This window comes from Oryx dammah, unplaced genomic scaffold (assembly GCF_014754425.2).
Source record: "Oryx dammah isolate SB20612 unplaced genomic scaffold, SCBI_Odam_1.1 HiC_scaffold_1, whole genome shotgun sequence".
Classification (NCBI taxonomy): domain Eukaryota; kingdom Metazoa; phylum Chordata; class Mammalia; order Artiodactyla; family Bovidae; genus Oryx; species Oryx dammah.
In genome coordinates, this window is record NW_024070185.1 from 71,239,132 (window position 1) to 71,257,913 (window position 18,782).

At 43.3% G+C, this 18,782-nt stretch overlaps 1 protein-coding gene across 1 annotated transcript in view; it reads left to right on the plus strand.

Moving 5' to 3' along the window:
* DOCK5 (dedicator of cytokinesis 5) overlaps positions 1 to 18,782 on the plus strand; it is a 201,612-nt gene that overhangs the window by 120,483 nt on the left and 62,347 nt on the right. The window contains exons 22-28 of the mRNA XM_040243303.1: positions 478 to 589; positions 2,845 to 2,915; positions 3,713 to 3,819; positions 6,382 to 6,518; positions 9,046 to 9,141; positions 12,406 to 12,504; positions 17,135 to 17,229. Coding sequence (XP_040099237.1) covers positions 478 to 589; positions 2,845 to 2,915; positions 3,713 to 3,819; positions 6,382 to 6,518; positions 9,046 to 9,141; positions 12,406 to 12,504; positions 17,135 to 17,229 — 717 coding nt within the window. The remainder of the gene's footprint in view (positions 1 to 477; positions 590 to 2,844; positions 2,916 to 3,712; positions 3,820 to 6,381; positions 6,519 to 9,045; positions 9,142 to 12,405; positions 12,505 to 17,134; positions 17,230 to 18,782) is intronic.

Sequence of the window (18,782 nt, forward strand, 5' to 3'; positions counted from 1 at the left end):
AGGGCGGTAGGTGGCAAGACTGAGCTGTCAGTCTAGGTAGCTGAGAAAGTCCCCTGCTTGTTGGACATTGTTCTAATGAGCTGAGGATGCTGGGCTTGTAGGCAGGGCTCATCTGCTACTTGAGGCAAAGCAGCTTCTGGCTGTTCCCCACTCTGTTCCAGGAATGCCCACATGCCACTATGATGGAGGACATCATCAAGACTGGCCTTCAGACAGCTTCAGGGGACCAGGAGGAGAGCCCTGTTGTAGGACTTTACATACAAATCACTGCCTTCCTTTTGCCAGGTGGTGATGACTTCCCAGCTTTGGGGCCCCTCCCTGAAGCACCTCAGTTAGAGCACTTGTGATGGCTCCCTGCACAGTGTGAAGAGGTGACAAGTGAGGCATGGGCCTCTAGCATCCTGTAGGCAACAAAGCTATTGAAAAATGTCTTTTCAAGATGGAATATCTGACTGCCTTCTTTTTTTTTCTGTTAAGATTTTATGGCCAAAGTGAAGATGGAGATGAATTTAGTAATTCAATCCGCCAGTTATTTCTTTCTTTCAATTCACTGATGGACAGGCCTATGGAAGAAGCTGTCAAGATCAAGGTCAGCTTGATCTACTTGGGCTACTCTTAATACTGTGGGTGAGGATGTTCTGGGGAACAAAAAACTTGCAGTGCATGATAAAAAAATAATAATCCTCATTCATGGAAACTTGTTAATTTTAGAATGACTTGCAGAAAGTAAAGGGGAAATCCCTTTGTATTCACTTGTTCGTACATTTGTATTTTCAAATGTTCATTTCCCAAAGACAAACTACCTATTTTTATTGAAGTAGAGTTGATTTACAATGTTGTGTTAGTTTCAGGTATACAGCAAAGTGATTCAGTTATACATATGTATTTTTTTCAGATTCTTTTTCATTGCAGGTTATTATAAGATATTGACTATAGTTCCCTATGCTATACAGCAGGTCCTTGTTTATTTTGTATATCATGATGTATATCTGTTAATCCTAATTTATCCGTTCCTACCCTCTCCCCTTTGATTACTGTAAGTTTTTTTCCTATGTTTGTGAGTCTGTTTTATAAATAAGTTCATTTATGTTATTGTTAGATGCCACATATAAATGATGTCATATGATATCTGTCTTTTTATGGCTGAGTAATATTCCATTATCGGAGATGGAAGTGACAACCACTCCAGTATTCTTGCCTAGAGAATTTCATGGTCAGGGGATCCTGGCGGGCTACAATCCATGGGATGGCAAAGAGTCCAACATGACTGAGTGACTAACACTTACTTACAATATTCCATCACGCACACACACACACATATATATAGCTCATCTTTATCATTCCTCTGTTGATGGACACTTAGGCTGTTTCCATCTTTGGCTTTTGTGAATAGTGTTGCTCTGAACATTGGGGTGCATGTATCTTTTCAGATTTGAGTTTTTGTTTCTTCTGGTAGATGCCCAGGAGTGGGATTGCTGCATGATATGGTAATGCTATTTCTTGTTTTGTGAGGAACCTCCATGCTGTTCTTCATAGTGGTTGTACCAGTTTTCATTCCCACCAACAGTGTAGGAGTGTTGCCTTTTCTCCACACCCTCACCAGCATTCATTGTTTATAGACTTCTGACCTGTGTGGGATAATATCTCATTGGATTTTCTTTTCTGTAATAATCAGTGATGTTGAACATCTTTGCAAGTGCCTAATTGTGTCTAAATATAATCCATGGCACCTAAAACTTCTAGAAGAGAACATAGGCAAAACATTATCTGACATAAATCGCAGCAGTATTTTCTTAGATCAGTCTCCCAAGTCAAAAGAAACAAAAGGAAAACAAATGGGACCTAGTCAAACTAAAAGGCTTTTGCATAGCAAAGGAAGCCATAAAGAAAACAAAAAGACAACCCACAGGATAGGAGAAAATATTTGCAAACAATGCAACCTGCAAGGGATAATTTCCTAAATACACAAAACAGCTCATCCACCTCAATATCAAAAGACCAAACACCCCAATCAAAAAATGGGCAGAAGACCTAAATAGACATTTTCCCAAAGATGACAAGCTACCCTTTTAGACATCGCTTGCATAGCTTTTTGGAGAAGGCAATGGCACCCCACTCCAGTACTCCTGCCTGGAAAATCCCATGGACGGAGGAGCCTGGTGGGCTGCAGTCCATGGGGTCACTAAGAGTCGGACACGACTGAGCAACTTCCCTTTCACTTTTCACTTTCATGCATTGGAGAAGGAAATGGCAACCCACTCCAGTGTTCTTGCCTGGATAATCCCAGGGACGTGGGAGCCTGGTGAGCTGCCATCTATGGGGTCACACAGAGTCGGACACGACTGAAGTGACTTAGCAGTAGCAGCTTGCATAGCTTTTATGGCCTCTGTGAATTTAACCAATTGATCTTGATAATGAGTCAAGCAGCAGGCTTTCTTCTTAGGGCTTCCCTTCTCCCCAGAAGCCCAAAGTCATCATCATCATCATCATCATACTTAGCAGTTTTTTAAATGTAAAATATGTAATCCCTAAGGACTCAGATCTGAACTTCATTTTCTCCTCTCTCTGGCAACTTTGTGAGAGAAATGTCAAGGTTTTGATTACCTCCTTGGATAGAAAAAATGAATTCTAAACAGACAATGGAAAGCTGTCTGTCCAGATTTTTTTTAGGAGAAAGATGATGGGAGATCTTGTGTTAGCAATACCAGCTTTCTCCTTCATCGCAAGAACATTCATGTCCAGTTTCCTGATTCCCAGCGTTGGTCATTTCTTCTTGAGATCATGCGGGAAATTCTGTATCTGTCCTGCTTGATGACTGAATCGGCCTTTTTGTTTTTCTTGCAGGGGGCAGCCTTGAAGTACCTTCCTAGCATCATTAATGATGTCAAACTTGTGTTCGATCCTATTGAACTCAGGTAAATAGCCAAAAACTATTGTTTCTTTAAAAGAATATTATTATTTATTTGGCTGTCTTGGGTCTTAATGGCGGCACTCAGGCCTCTCTGGTTGGGACACGTGGGCTCCAGAAAGCTCAGTCTTAGTTGCTCCACAGCATGTGGGATCTTAGTTCCCCAACCAGGGATTGAACCAGCGTCCCCTGCATTACAAGGCAGATTCTTAACCACTGGACCACCAGGGAAGTTCCTGTTATTTCTTAACAGGAGATGGAACTCCCCTGCTCGGCTTCAGCTTGGACTACTACACATATTGTGATTCTTCTAAACATGTATGGACCCTTATGGACTGAACACCTTTCTGTGCTCAGTTCTAGGGAAGATAAAGGCCCCTGAGAGAGGTTTGCACTTTCTCCAAAGAAACAAAATGCACAGATATAAAATTAACTATAGGGGAAAAAAGCATAATAATGTGCTTCCAGCCATACACCTAAGTACCCAGGAATGCCAGGTCAGATGGTGACTGACACTGGGGTGGAATTAGCCAGAAAAGGCTTTTGCAGAAATTGAGTATAAAGACAGGTCTGCAAAGCAGTGATGGACCTGACTGTTTGGCAGGTTAGGCAGACTCGGCTCCCCAGCTGAGCTCTAGAGTGAAGGCAGAATATAGCCTCTCCTTGGCTTCTTAGAGACAGACTCTCCGGTAAGAGAATTCCAGGTCAACCTCTCCACGCCCAAATAATCTCCCACGAGAGGAAGAGCTTATTCCCTTCAACAAGGCAGGATAAAACCACTAACTACCCGGGTTTCTCTTCTAGTGTGCTCTTCTGCAAATTCATCCAGAGCATCCCTGACAACCACTTAGTTCGCCAGAAACTGAACTGCATGACCAAGATAGTAGAGAGCAATCTTTTCCAGCAGTCAGGTGAGTCTCCAACAAAAATGGCCACTTATGGAAATTGTCTTCCTCAGTCAATGCTGCCTTTAAAAAAAAATTAATTATGTCCTTGTTGAAACTTAAGCACTTCCTGGAAACTGGTTTTAAGGAGAAGGTGAAATCAGTTCAGCATTTTATCTAGCTCCATGAAAGAGCAAAATCATGTGTTCTTTAATGTTTAATTCTATAGCGAATGTTGCATTAATTAGCAAACTTTGTCCTCAAAATACAAACCCCAGAAAGCAACAGGCAAGCAGGAAAGATGGTCCTTTTAAACAAATGCATCTCCTTTGACCTAGAAATGGATTATAATATCAGTAACCAGGGACCAGGGCAGGCAGTGATACCATGATGTCATGGCATGGGGCAGTGATGCTGTGGGGCGGTGGTACCCTGTGACAGGGATGCAGTGATGCTGTGGGGCGGTGGTACCCTGTGGCAGGGATGCAGTGATGCTGTGGGGCGGTGGTACCCTATGGCAGGGATGCAGTGATGCCCCAGGGCAGTGATGGACTTCTTGCTGCTTGTACTTGCTCAGCAGAGCAGGTTATGCACATTTCTCCTCCACTCCATGCCCAGTCATGTCACATCAGTGGCAAAAAATTGACCACGGCAGGAGTAGTGGCCATCAGTGTAAGTCAGAGAGGTTTGGGGAGCTGTGGGTGAGCCACGTCACTGTCTTACTGCTAGGAGTGGAGGAGGGCACCGACGGAAGAAACTTACACCGTTAAAAGACTCTTCATTTTGTAACTAGTCAAGCAGGGAGCCATCAAGTGTAAATCACTGTTCCTGCCCCAAAGTTGACATGGGAAGGAGGTCCCAAGACTCGTCAGGGTGGGCCAGCTGTGGGAGTCGTTTTTGAAGCTACCACTAGATCAGGGAGTCCCAGTGGGTAATTCATGCTGTGTGTATTGGCTGGAGGGTCTGAGGACCACCAGGGTACCTCAGAAGCAGGAAAAGTTGAGTAGGTTGGTTGAGAGAACCCTCTTGACTTTGCCCCGGGCTAGTTATGTAACTTCAGATAAAAAAAGGACCATCTCGTAAGTCTCAGCCTCTGTTTCTATGGAAGGAGGGACTTGTACTAGATCAAATCAGCTGTGTTCTTTGGCTCTGATATTTTCTAAGCCTCGGAATTTGTGCTCAGACATTTGTTTCAAGGACATGGTCAGGGGGAGTGCAGAAAGCTACTGAGTGCTCTTAAGTAGAAAACCTAGTATTAGTCAACCTCTTATTATGCTGTGATAACTTCTGCCTCTAAGGGTGTGGAAAGCATATATGAGACTATGAAGATGAGGCATTTGAGCTGAAGAGCAAGGATGCACTTCATAATTCCAACAGAGGAAGTGGTATCACTGTTCACAGTCGTTTCTGTTCATGCCCAGAATGTCTGGACTTATCAGAATAATATTTTATCATCATGAAGTTCCCAGAAAGAAGACATAGTGGAAAGAAAGCACCTTCCTGTATGAAGTCCAAGTATCTGCAAAAGCATGAAAAGAATATCTGTGAAACTCACTGAAATGTGCTGATGAAGCTTAGTGAGCATAGGAATTTTTGAGTATATTTTACCCATTCGGTAGAACATGTCAGAAAATTAAAAGCATATAACTTGCTTAGTTTATTAATTTCCTATAACTTAGCTTACAAATATCACATTGGCCTATATATATATATATTTTTTTTTTTTTGCTGCACCACATGGCTTATGGGACCTTAGTTTCCTGACCAGGGATCAAACCTGTGCACTCTGCAGTGGAAGCGCTGAGTCCTAACCACTGGAATGCCAGTGAATCCCTAAGTTGACCTTTTTAAATGTTGTTTTAGTTAAAAAACTTTTTAAGTCTTTTATTGAACTTGTTATAATAGGGCTTCTGAGGTGGTTTTTTTTGCGGGGGGGGGTGCCTTAAGGCATGTGGGATCTTAACTCCCTGATAGGGATTAAATCAACACCCCTCTCCACTGGAAGGCAGCGTCTTCATCACTGCACCTCCAGGAAAGTCCTGGTCTTTTTTTTTTTTTTTTAAAGTTATATGCCTTAAAAAAAAAAATACTCTGTGTTACTCGCTCAGTTGTACCTAGCTCTTTGTGACCCCATGGACTGCAGCCCAACAGACTCCTCTGTCCACTGGATTCTCCAGGCAAGAATACTGGAGTGGGTTGCCATTCCTCCTTCTCAAGGGATCTTCCCAACCCAGGGATTGAACCCTGGTCTCCTGTGTTGCAGGCACACTATTTACCATCTGAGGCAAAGGACGTTCCCCCGCCCCCCCCCCCCCCCCCCCCCGCCAAAGAAGCTAAAGACATTGTTAAATACTATATAAACATGGGACTACACACTAGGTGGGATTTCCTTTGCATTTAAGGTCAAGGTAGAGGGCTGAACTTCCATGCCTAAAAATCACATGCTCCCGGGTAGCCCGGAGGAGCCCCTGCAGGGCTGAGTCCAGAGCTGGGAGCTGGAGGGACAGGCAGAGGGGGCTGTAGGAAGGAGCCAGGCTGTGTGGAGGGGTGCTCCGGCAGCTGCTGAGTGGTCTGCCCTCTCGCCCGCAGAGTGCAGGGATGTGCTGCTTGCTCTGCTGATAGACCAGCTCAGCGGCCAGTTAGACGACAACTCCAGCAAGCCTGACCACGAGGCCAGCTCACAGCTTCTAAGCTACCTCCTGGAGGTTCTGGACAGGAAGGATGTGGTAAGTTCAAGAGTCCCTGATGGGGAGCACAGTTCATGCTGGTCCCGTGGCTGGGGACAGGAACAGCTGTGTGGCCCTGCTCATCCCAGGCAGTTGAGAATCTAGGCAGTACCCACTTTAGAGGTGTTTAGAGAGGCTTCTCCTGGCTAGAACCTACCAGGCAAATCTAGGTCTGGGGAGGTCTGCCTGCTGTGGGGGCCGCTGCTGGCTGATTTTCCTGGCCAGCCCAGTTTGACCATCACTGAAGTGTCTCTGGGAACTTTTCAGAACCAGAGCTCTGTGTAGGCTTGTAAGATAGAAACCTCTACCCTCTTGTGCTTTTGGTACCTGATGGCACTATAGTACCTATTCTTGAGCTTCTGAAAAGTTCTCCGTATATACCCTCTGAAGCTGATCCTTTCTTCTGAAACCTAAATGTTGTTTTCTACTCTTTTTTTTCAGATAGTATGTCTTTTATTTGGCTGAGCCGTGCAGCCTGCAAGATCTTAATTCCAAGGATCTAACCAATTTCCCCTGCAGTGGAAGCTCAGAGTCTTAACCACTGAACCATCAGTATAGTCCCTGGGGGTGGTAGTTTAGTCGCTCAGTCATGTGCAGTGCTTTGCAGCCCCATGGACGGTAGCTGCCAGGCTCCTCTGTCCATGGGATTCTCTAGGCAAGAATATTGGAGTGGGTTGCCATTTCCTTCTCCAGGGGATCTTCCTGACCCAAAGATCAAACCCAGATCTCCTACATAAAGTCCCTAGACATATTTATATGTACAAACTAATTCCCTGTGTCTTCCTATACCATTTCGGCTCATTCCAGGCTCTCATTACTGAAGTTTATTCTTATGCCCCCCTTTTTTTATAGCCCAGTATTCCCTCCTGTTTTCCTATATCTTCACATTTCCCCCATTCTTCAGAGTCCAGTTGCATTAAGCACCTCCATAAAGTAGTTGTTGGTGCAGTCCTGCCCAAATTCCTGCACTCTGCTAGCTGCCTTTATTCTGTCCTTATGTTTTAAGGCTTTTACCATCTTTGAGTTGTAAATTCCACTCACAAACACTCCTTACATAGCTCCTGTGCTCTGGACACTGTGAAAGGTCTGAGTCTTCAGCAGTGAACAGGAGAAGCAAGCCCTCCCGTCATGAAACTGCCCTTCCAGGGGAACCTTTGTATTTTGTTTATTTATATTTAAGCCCCAACCCTCCTGCTGAAGTGTAAATTTGTTAAAGACTCAGAGGGTGCCTGTACACTGGACACACCTGCCGGGGTCTAACATATGGAACTCATGTAAATAGAGGAAAACACAATACCCCACAGAGAGGCAGGTTTTATGAGTCACTTTCATTCAAAGAAATAATAAAAAGCAAGGGGATACTAATAATACTTGCTGTTTTAATAAAAGTACAGAAATAGCAATGATCTAGTTGTTGGAAGCATTAAGCAAGAGATTCAGACTATCTTTCAAGAAGCAGGTATGGATACTGGCTTTGAAAAGGTGAGTTGAATATTGATAAGTTGGAACTGAAAGAATGTAATATCAAATCACAAGAAGGAAAAAGAAAAACATTCACAAGGCAGTGTTGGGTGTATCAGCCCAGCTAATTCCTGTATAGGAACTTTTCTTTCTTTCTTTTTCTTTTTTTTTTTTTGCAGCTATGAATATTGAAGGCTTCGCAAATTTGAATACTTGCTCACAGATACCTGACAGAGTCAGATTATTAATTCCTTATCTTAGTCTGCTCAAGCTGCTCTAATAAAATAGTGAAGACTGTGTGGATTAAAGAACAGATTTATTTCTCATAGTTCTAAGGACTGGAAGTTCAGGGTCAGCGTGCCGGCATGGCTGGGTCCTGGTGGGAGACTCCTCCTGGCCTGCAGACAGCCACTTTCTAGCTGTGTCCCCACATAGCCTTTCCTTGGCGGGACAAGCTCTCAGGTGTCCCTTCTTAAAAGGCTACTAACCCATCAATCCCAGCTTTTGTCTTCATGACCTGATTCACTCCCAAAGCTCTGTCTCCAAATACCATCACCTTTGGGGGTTAGAGCTTCAACATAGAAATTTTGTTCATAACAATGTCCTTGACTTGAATTTCTTCTTTTTTTTAACCTCCTACACAGAAGATGGCAAGAACTTTGTATATTTGCGTTTTGCTTCCCATTCTTATGCTTAATTTTCCTGGGTGACTTGATCTACTCAGGGTCAGGACCCAGTACCTCCTGCTAGTGGGGGTCCTCCAAAAACTGCTTATTGAGTCAGCAGCTACAGGGAGCTCTCAGTGAGTCCAGATGACGTAGGTTATTAGGGAGACATTCTTCTCTTGCATCTCCACCTTCATCTTTCAAACGTTAGAACCAATGATGTTAAGCAGATTCCTTAATAACATTATGTATCATTCTGCGATGTTTCCCCCTTTTGGATAAGAGACTGTTTTGTAGGCAAGAGCCAGAACGAAATGAAAGAGAAATCTCGACTGTCTAAGGTTTCCTTCAGAAAAGTGAATCAAGTCAGAAGTGTGTCCATCTATGTGTTTCCTCCTTAGGGCCCCACGGTGAAGCACATACAGCTGGTAATGGAACGGCTGCTGAGAAGGATCAACCGGACCGTGATTGGGATGAGCCGACAGTCTCCCCATATTGTGAGTGTCGTCCAGGGGACCACTGCACCTTCTCAATGTCCCATCCCACCTACCCAATGAGGGGCTTTGGGGACCAGTGACTTGAGACCAAATTCATAGGCCCCTTCCATCCCAGTTTCTAGACGGCACTGTTTGTTGGGTGGCATAGCTCCCTTGGGAATTGAATGGGGCCTCGAACTTTACAGCCTCCCTGGTTGAGTGACTCTTCTTTTTAACTGTGAGTAAATCTGATGCTGATTTTTCCTTGAGGGAAAATGATCCAACAGGAAAGTAGAGGAGATGAATAGGGGACGGTTATTAAGGATCTCACTAATACAAAATGTGTGAATCCCTTCTTAAGGAGTCTTACTCAGATGGACGGTGAAACAAAAACCTCCTCTAATATTATACATTAAAGCAGAGACCCACTGAGATATGCAGAGACCCACTGAGATATGCAGAGACCCACTGAGATATGCAGAGACCCACTGAGATATGCAGGCACCCTGGGTGGAGTGAGAACTCGGGACCAGTTCTACCTAATGCTCTTTAAATATTTACTTAGTATTTTCTTTAAGGAAAATAAGAGCTTTTGTGAGCAGAAAATTAGAAAATCAGTTTAGCTGACTGCATTCAGCATTTCCTCTAGTATCTCGAGCAGTGTAATTGTAATTCTCAACGTCTGCATGTTTTATTTGGATCCACTTTCATTAGAATGATAACAGTAATAGTATGTTCAGCCAAAATGATGTTAATAGTAATGGTTGCTGTTAGCTCATTCGTGTGTGTGTGTGCTAGAACGTATCTTGAGCACTGTATATTTCACAGAAAACTCATAGTAAGCTCCATTTTTAAAAAGAGGAAACATGCAGAAACCTGTACAAGATTACACAACCACCGTGTGATTGAGGTAGACTTTGGCTCCAGCCGTTCTGGAGGCAGCGCCCTGCATGCTGTTAGCCATGCCCCCCGACAGAAGCTTACCGAGTTATGTTCCCACTGCGAGAGAAATTCTGATAAATTCAGTTCTCCCCTTCACATTCTGTTTCCCCTGATGCTTGAAATGCTTATAGATTGGTGCCCTATGTTACCGGGCAGCCCTTTTCATTCAAAGAAAATCTTTTAAAGAACTTGAGATTAGCGTGCTTTTAGAAATCTCAGTGTTGGCCTCTTATTTTCCAACTATTATGTCTACTAAATGTCAGGTAAAAGGTACTATGGAGACCAGAGGTAACTCTTGAAAGACCAAGTGGTATCGTCTACATGCATCTTCAAATGGAGCCTTTTTTGCTTGCAGTTGTATAAGCTCCATGTGTGTGTGCTTAGTTGCTCAGTCATGTCCAACTGTTGGTGACCCTGTGGACTGTAACTCATCAAGCTCCTTTGTCCATAGCATTTTCCAGGCAAGAATACTGGAGTGGGCCGCCACTTCCAATGAGATTTTAACTAGAGAATAGAAAAAGAACTCTTCTAAATTGTTACTGTAAATAAAAACTATTTATTTCAAAAAAAATAGGTAGTAAGAAACTGTTATAAGCCAGATATTGTTCTAGACAAGAGAAATACATCAGGAAACAGAACAAAAATCACTACCTTAGAGAAGCTTACATTCTAGCAAGAATAACAATAAAAAAATAAGTGCAGAATATTAGAAGGAGATAAGTGCTGTGGAGGGAAAAAACATTGAGTGGAATAAGGGGATTCAGGGTCATAGAGTTACAAATTTATGTAAGGTGGTTAAGAATGGCTTTTTAGGGACTTCTTGGTGGTCTAGCAGTTGAGACTCCACAAATGCAGAGGATGTGGGTTCGATCCCTGGTTGGGGAACTAAGATCCCACTTGCTACATAGTAGGACCAAAAAAAAAGAGTGGCTTTCCTGGGAATTCCCTGGTGGTCCAGTGGTGATTAGGACTGGGAGCTTTCACTGCCCGGGGCCTGGGTTCCATCCCTGGTCAGGGAACTAAGATCCCACAAACCTCAGGACATGCCTCCCACCCAAAAATACCTTTCCCAAGAAGATAAAATTTGGACAAACACTTTAACAAAGGCCTGGAGAAATAAATAGCATTAGGTGCTGATGGTAATGCAAGCTGTATGCTAGTTTGGCAATAAATATCAAAGCCTTAATACAATAAATTTACATTGCTTTATAATTAGAAAAATAAACTTTTTAAACAAGAGATGTAAGGCATTCATCCAGAGAGAGGTGACCATGGATAGTCTTTTATTGTTTTTGTATGTAGGAAGTTATTCTCTCCATCCCAGGAACAGCTAGGTTTTCCTCTCCTCTATGCCAAATTCATTTAAATTTGTATTGTTTTCATATATATGAATACAGGCAGATTCTGCCTTGGGTACTTACCCTTAGGCTAGAAAATTAAGTCTGTGACTCAAATATGATTGGACTAGGGGAAAGCCAGTTGAATATGTAATTCCTGGCCTCAAAAATGGAAATATGATGGTAATCACCTAATTATCCAGACCAGGGATGGCCCTAGTGGTAAAGAATCCAGTTGTCAGTGTAGGAGATGCAGGTTCCATCCCTAAGTCTGGAAGATCCCCTGGAGTAGGAAACAGCAACCCACTCCAGTATTCTTGCCTGGAAAATTCTGTGGACAGAGAAGCCTAGAGGGCTACCATCCATGGGGCCGCAAAGAATCAGACACAGCTGAGGGACTGAATACACATCTAATTATCCAATCCCTTTCTTCAAACCAGGTCCACAGTTAACATAGCTTAACATGCAAGAATCACTGACCAAAGGACTCCAGAGCTGGAGGCGTGACACTGAAGTGGTCCAGCAGGGAGCTCTCCTTTCCTATCTTCTCCTCTGCTTCTTTACTCAGTTGTATTCTCTTTCTCCTCTTGCTGTCCTCCAAGCTCAAATTTGTTTAAATGATCTAAATATTTCTGGCATTTCTCTCTGGATGTCTCTACTACCCATCTTTCTCAACAAGCAACTCAGCATCTACAAGTTGTTTCAGCTTCACTAGTCATCTAGCTGAGATCTCAGAGTCAGTATCCCCTGACCTACAGGATTTCAGAGGTCAGAGCTGACAACAGGATGAATGAAGCCCTCCACTCAGACCTGGAAGGAGCTTGTTTTTACCAAGAAACTACAAAGCATATGCCTTTAGATCTTTAGAATTCAGTATGTTTCCAGCATGCTGGGGTCTCTGCATACTTACTTGGGTAGAGAAAACCAAAGACCATGCGCCCACATCTTGCTTTTCAGTTGGTGGTCTCAGAAGCTGGGATTTGTTGTGTTTTCCGTCTCCTTCCAGGGGAGTTTTGTTGCTTGCATGATCGCCGTCCTGCAGCAGATGGATGACAGCCACTACAGCCACTACATCAGCACTTTCAAAACCAGACAAGACATCGTTGTAAGTGGTCTTCACTGCGTCCTGCTCACTTTAAGACTTTGCATATTTTGACAGAACTGAGCATCGGTTCTGTGTGGGTTCTCTTCCCACACATCTCTAATGCTGTGTGGCTTTGCACAGTGATTATAAGAGGGAGAGTGTTTCTCTGCCATAAGCTTTAAAGAAGAGTACTGTATATGTGGGCTTCCCAAGTGGCTCAGTGGTAAAGAATCTGCATGCCAGTGCAGGAGATGCAAGAGACGTGTTCCATCCCTGGGTCGGGAAGGTCCCCTGGAGAAGGAAATGGCAACCCGCTCCAGTATTCTTGCATGGGAAGTCCCATGGACAGAGGAGCCTGATGGGCTGCAGTTCGTGGGGTCACAAAAGAGATAAACACAACTGAGTGACTAAACAAGAGTTCATATACCAATAGGTCCTCATGGAGACACTGAAGTTTCTTTGATTTAGAGAGACCCTGTACTTAGAAACATTTGGCTGACCTTTTTTGCTCTCAGAAGAGGACAGTGTCTCATTTTCAGGGACACGACTCACCCTTGCAAGGATTTTAGGAGACAGAGATGTGCATGGTCTTCTGAGATGTGGTGGATGTCATCCTTTCCAGTAGTTCTGGGAAGGGAAACGAAAAGAGGTAGCACCTGCCCCGTGTAACATTTGTAAGTTATCTTTAGTTGAAAATATTCCATTCTCTTTTGTTTTAAACAAAATTGTTCTCTTAATAGTTTACTATTAACCATACAGCCAAAGGTAGCTTAAGAAGCCAAGTTAGGACTCCAGCGGCTTCCCCATGATTCTTCCTTCAGAGAGCTGTTAATGGCTATTAAACAGCCCTGAAAGTGGAAATTCCCTGACGGTCCAGTGGTTAGGACTCTGCACTTTCATTACTGTAGACTGAGTTCAATTCCTAGTCAGGGAACTAAGATCCTGCATAAAACAAAACAAAACATTATCCCTGAAGTTATCATCTTGTCTTGTGAAGCAATGGGCTGGTTATGGAGCTGGATTAACAGTTGAGGTCTCAGTGGATGAGACTTCCTTTGGGTAACTTCCATCATTCGTGCATATTCTTGTCTTGTCTTCTTTATGCTCTCAGTGGTCCACTTTCTGCCCTTTTTATATGGATAGCATGCGGCCAGTACTCCCAAGGATACCCAGCTCTTTCCCTGCCAGTCACTCTCCTTTCTGTGAGGTCTACATGATGGAAAAATGTAACAAAGAATTGGAGAGAAAGTTGCTGCTGTTTTGTCTCCAAGTCATGTCTGAATCTGCTACCAAATGGACTGCAACATGCCGGGTTCCCCTCTCCTCCACTGTCTCCCGGAGTTTGCTCAAGTTCATGTCTATTGAGTCAGTACTGTATTTTATTATTAGTTGTAATCGATCCAGTGGTGAACTCTCAGAATACTGTCTTGGACCACAATAAGGTATCGTGGCTTAGTCTGGAGACTTATGTGGACTTCCACTTCGACCATGCTTTCGCAGGCAGGCTGGTACAGGAGTCCATAGCCATCCGTAGCTGTGCTTCCAGAAATCTGGGCAAGAGAATCACAGAGGAGAGGAGAGGGGTTGAGAGGTGGAAGCTGAGGGTGGCGGTGTTTCTCCTCAGCAGGCAGATGGTGCAGTGTGTTTAAGAACACAGGTTTTGAAATACCGGGATCTGGGTTTGAATTTTGATTTCTATTTTGCTTCTCTCTGCGAAATTTTGGACATGCTCTTAACCTCACTGAACCTCGGCTTCCTCATATATAAGATGGTACCTACCTGGGGAGGGGAGGGGATTAATGTGAGTACTTTTTAAAAAAACAGCTTTATTGAGATATAATTCACATTCCATACAATTCACCCACTTAAAGCATACAGTTCATTGCTGTTTAGTATATTCACAGCATTTTGCAGCTGTCACAAGCCTGTAATCCAGAATATTTTCATCACTCCAAAAAAGAAATGCTTAATGTACATACTGATGAATGGAATGGACATATGGAAAATGCCTCACTTTGTACCTGACAAGTGTTAATACCTATGAGAACCAACTACTTATAATAATAATTATGATGTTATACTATATATATAATATTTTATTATTCTGTAAGATAAAATTAATATAAAAATAGTGACTTTGGGGGACTTCCTTGGAGGTTCAGTGGTTAGGACTCTGTATTCCCATGCAGGGGACACAGGTTTCATCCCTCATCAGGGAACTAAGTAAGATCCCATATGCTGCACTTTGCAGCCACAGGGGGGGAAAAAATGACATTTTTTCAGATTTCCTTTGAAAGCAGGTAGAATAAAGACGTTTATAGTAAGTTCAAACTCCTGGCAATTTGGCTCCATTAAGTAACCAAAAAAAAAAAAAAAAACCAGAAAAAACTCTAAACTCAGGTTTAACCTCTGTTTTCGAGGTCAGTGTGAACTTTTCCCCTAGCATCATCTAATTAAAAAAGGATTATTGCCCCCAAGGGACCTGTGGTCATTAGTGGGAGAACTGCTGGGTACAGCTAGGCCTTTCAACCTTCAGTGGACCCTCCTTTCTCTCTGTCCTGCTGCTTCTGAAGAAATCACTTGAAGGACCCTGGGAAGCAGTAGAGAAAGGGAGGCCTGGGGAGCTGCCCTTCTTATGCCATCACTGTTCACAGTTCACTGAGAGCACCTGGGGCTGGACGTGGAGTCAGTGTCAGAAGCAGATAACCAGCATTTTACATCCTCGCTTCACAAACCATGAGTTCCTGTTGACTTGAGGGAATAAAAGTTAATGGAATAGTTAGTAAGTAATGGGTGCACTTAAAATGTATGATGAAAAATTGAAAAACTTGTGCACTAGGGCTAGGATGTGAGAATGGAAGGTAGAAATGATTTAGTCTGCACTGAACCAGAAGGAAGATTGCAAAGCACAGACTTCCAGGCTGTTGTTGTTCCTGATCCTTCGCACGCCTCCAAAGTGCGCTGGGTAGCCATCAGGACTAGGCTCTCTGAGGAATATTGTTAGAAATAGAACCCAGGCCCCCTGCCTCAACAGCCCCGCGTTCTTTCTGTGCTTGCTGAAACTGCACGGTTTAGTGCCAGAGAAATTGGACTGGGTTTTCAGCTCAGGAATCTGAGTGGAAAATGTCTAAATTTAACTAACTAATAAATTTAAAAGCTTTCCAAACTTTTAAGCGCTGATTTTTAGCCTGATTTTTCTTTCTCTGAGTTACTTTTTTCCTCTTAGCCGCCTTGTGAGTAGAATAGCTATTTTCTCAATCCTGGGCTTTTGTTAATTAGTTGTCACAGTCATCAGGGTCCACTGCTGACATCTCTTTGTAAGGAGAGTTTAGGACCCTTCTCCCCAGGCTACCCATGGAAGCATTCCTGGAATAGAAAGAATCCTGACTCTGCTTCTTATTTATAGCATTTTGTTTCCATTCTAACAGTAATAAGGGAGAACTGGACTCAGAGTTGTTAGAAATATCAGTTTTCTCAGACTCAGATACAGAGAAGAAACTGGTAGTTACCCGAGGGAAGGAGGGCAGAGAGGTGGACAAAAGAGCTGAAGGGGATTAAGAGACCCCAACTGACAGTTTATAAAATAAATAATTGCCAAGGATGTAGTGTACACAGAGGGTATTCAGTAAATAATACTCTAAAAACTCTACAGCGTGACAGATAGTAACTGGACCAGGTGTGATGACCATGTATAAAACCTTTGAATCTCTATGTAGTACACCTGAAACTAATATAATACCGTGTGTTAATTATAATTCAATTTTTAAAAGATTCCAAAAAGTTAAAAAGTGTCAGTTTTCTCACAATTGGTGGATTTTTTTTTTGAAATGCAGTAGATCTATTCAGACAACATTTGGCAGTTAAGTGCTAACGATATTATGGCTGTAAACTTGGGATCCAGAACCCAAAGGTCTGGATCCTAGCTCTCTGCTTCTTGGTTTCTATGGCCTTAAGCCAGTCATTTAATTTTTCAGTAGTCTATTTTATAATTTATAAAATTTGTGCAGTTTTTTCATCCTTGTCTCCCTCATCAGACTATGTGAAATTGTTAGTCACTCAATTATGTCTGACTCTTTGTGACTCCGTGGACTATAGCCTGCCAGGCTTCTCTTCCATGGGATTCTCCAAGCAAGAATACTGTTGTGGGTTGCCATTTCCTTCTCCAGGGGATCTTCCTGACCCAGGGATCGAACCTGGGTCTCCTGCATTGCAGGCAGATTCTTTAACATCTGAGCCACCAGGGAGGGCAGATTATATGGTATAAACATCAAATCATAGGACAGCTCTAAGAATGCTGTATTATATATAAACTGCTATATTCAAACTGGATAACCAATAAGGACCTTCTATATAGCACAAGGAGCAGTACTTAATATTTTGTAGTAACCTAAATGAGAAAAGGACTTGAAAAGAATATGTGCATGTGTATGTATAACTGAATCACTTTGCTCTACACTTGAAACTAACACAACATTGTGAATCAACTGTGCTCCAATATAAAATAATTAAAAAAGAAAACAAAACGCTGTGTTATCCCCATGAAACTTAAAAGATAGACTGTTATGGGACTGTGGCCATCAGTGTAATGCGGGCCAGGCATACAATGTGTAACCCAGTTTTCCCCCAACCATTCCTCATCTGTTTTCTGCAGGACTTCCTCATGGAAACTTTTATCATGTTTAAGGACCTAATTGGAAAAAACATCTACGCTAAAGACTGGATGGTCATGAATATGACACAGAACAGGTGAGACCACCCATCGTGGGGCTGGCAGCATTTGAAAACGTGGGTCTGGTAACTAGCTTTCTGAGCCTTGTGAAGCTCTGTCTCATCTCTTTGCCTCAGGTCCATCATCTGGAAAGTAAAGGTTGTCCTGCCTCTATGGTCTTGGTGTATGCCCTCCTGTTCTTGATTTCATCCAGGCTCTATCAGCCGCTCTGACTCAGGCTCTCAACTCTCTTCCTTCTGCTGTTACCTCATCACTGTCTCATGCTGATCATCAGCTCTGCAGGACATCTTTCATGCCGCCCTGTGGCCTTCATTATCCTAATATTCAAGGCTTCGGCATCCTGACCCACCCTGCTTTCCTAGCCGTATCTTCCACTGTTTCCCTCCATATACAATGTGTGTGCATGCTAAGTCACTTCAGTTGTGTCTGCCTCTTTGTGACTCCATGGATTATAGCCCACCAGGCTCTTCTGTCCATGAGATTCTCCAGGCAAGAATACTGGAGTGGGTTGCCATGCCCTCCTCCAGGGGATCTTCCCGACCCAGGAATCGGAACCCACATCCCTTGTATCTCCTGCACTGGCAGGCAGGTTCTTGACCACTGGCGCCACCTGGGAAGCCCACATATAGTGTGCCCTACAGCCACACTGACCTCTTCCTGCCGCTGAACGTGCTCTGTGCCTTCCCTCACATTGGCTACTTCCGCCTGCCGTGCCTGCCCCATCATCTCTGGCCATCAATCTGCCTCCCATTCCTTTAGGTCCTTCTCGAATGCCATCTCCAAAGGAAGCCATTCTGACCTAGATGTCCTCTTATCTCCTTTTGATTCCCTATACCTGTTTGATACCCACTCCTAGAATTTTCCATGTTCTTTGTTGGGTCAGGGTTTGATTTACAGGTTGCAAGTGAACCCCACCAAGCTGTAACCTTCTTAAGACCAGGAAGTGTCTCTTTCAAGGCAAAACCTAAGGCAGTGCTTTGCAGTTGCTGGTCTTCAACAAAGACTTGTTGAATTTAAGTCAGATGAACTGAATACAGATACTTAGAGGCTTCCCTGGTGGCTCAGTGGTAAAGAATCTGCCTGCCAGTATAGGAGATTTAGGAGACTCAGTATTGATCCCTGGGTCAGGAAGATCCCCTGGAGTAGGAGATAGCAACCCACTCCAGTACTCTTGCCTGGAAAATTCCATGTCTAGAGGAGCCTGGTGTGCTATATTCCATGGGGTCAAAAAGAGTCAGACACTACTGAACACGCATGCACAGATACTCAGATTCAGGATTTTTCAAGAGCTAAATAAAGTAAATTATTATTATAAGCATTAAGTCTCCATGGCCCTGATATCTGGTTAGAAAACACTTCCCAACTATGTACAGATTAGAGAAACAATTGCATCCGAAGTCCTAGACTTTAAAACACAATTGTCACGATGGAGTAGAAAGAGCTCTGGTCTGAGGCTCGGGAGCTGATATGATACAGCCTTGAGTGATGCTAGGAGACAGTTTGAGAAACTGGCCTTCACTGTAGACTGTGCTGTTTTTGGTCTCTAAGGATCTTGATAGATCTAAAGGCC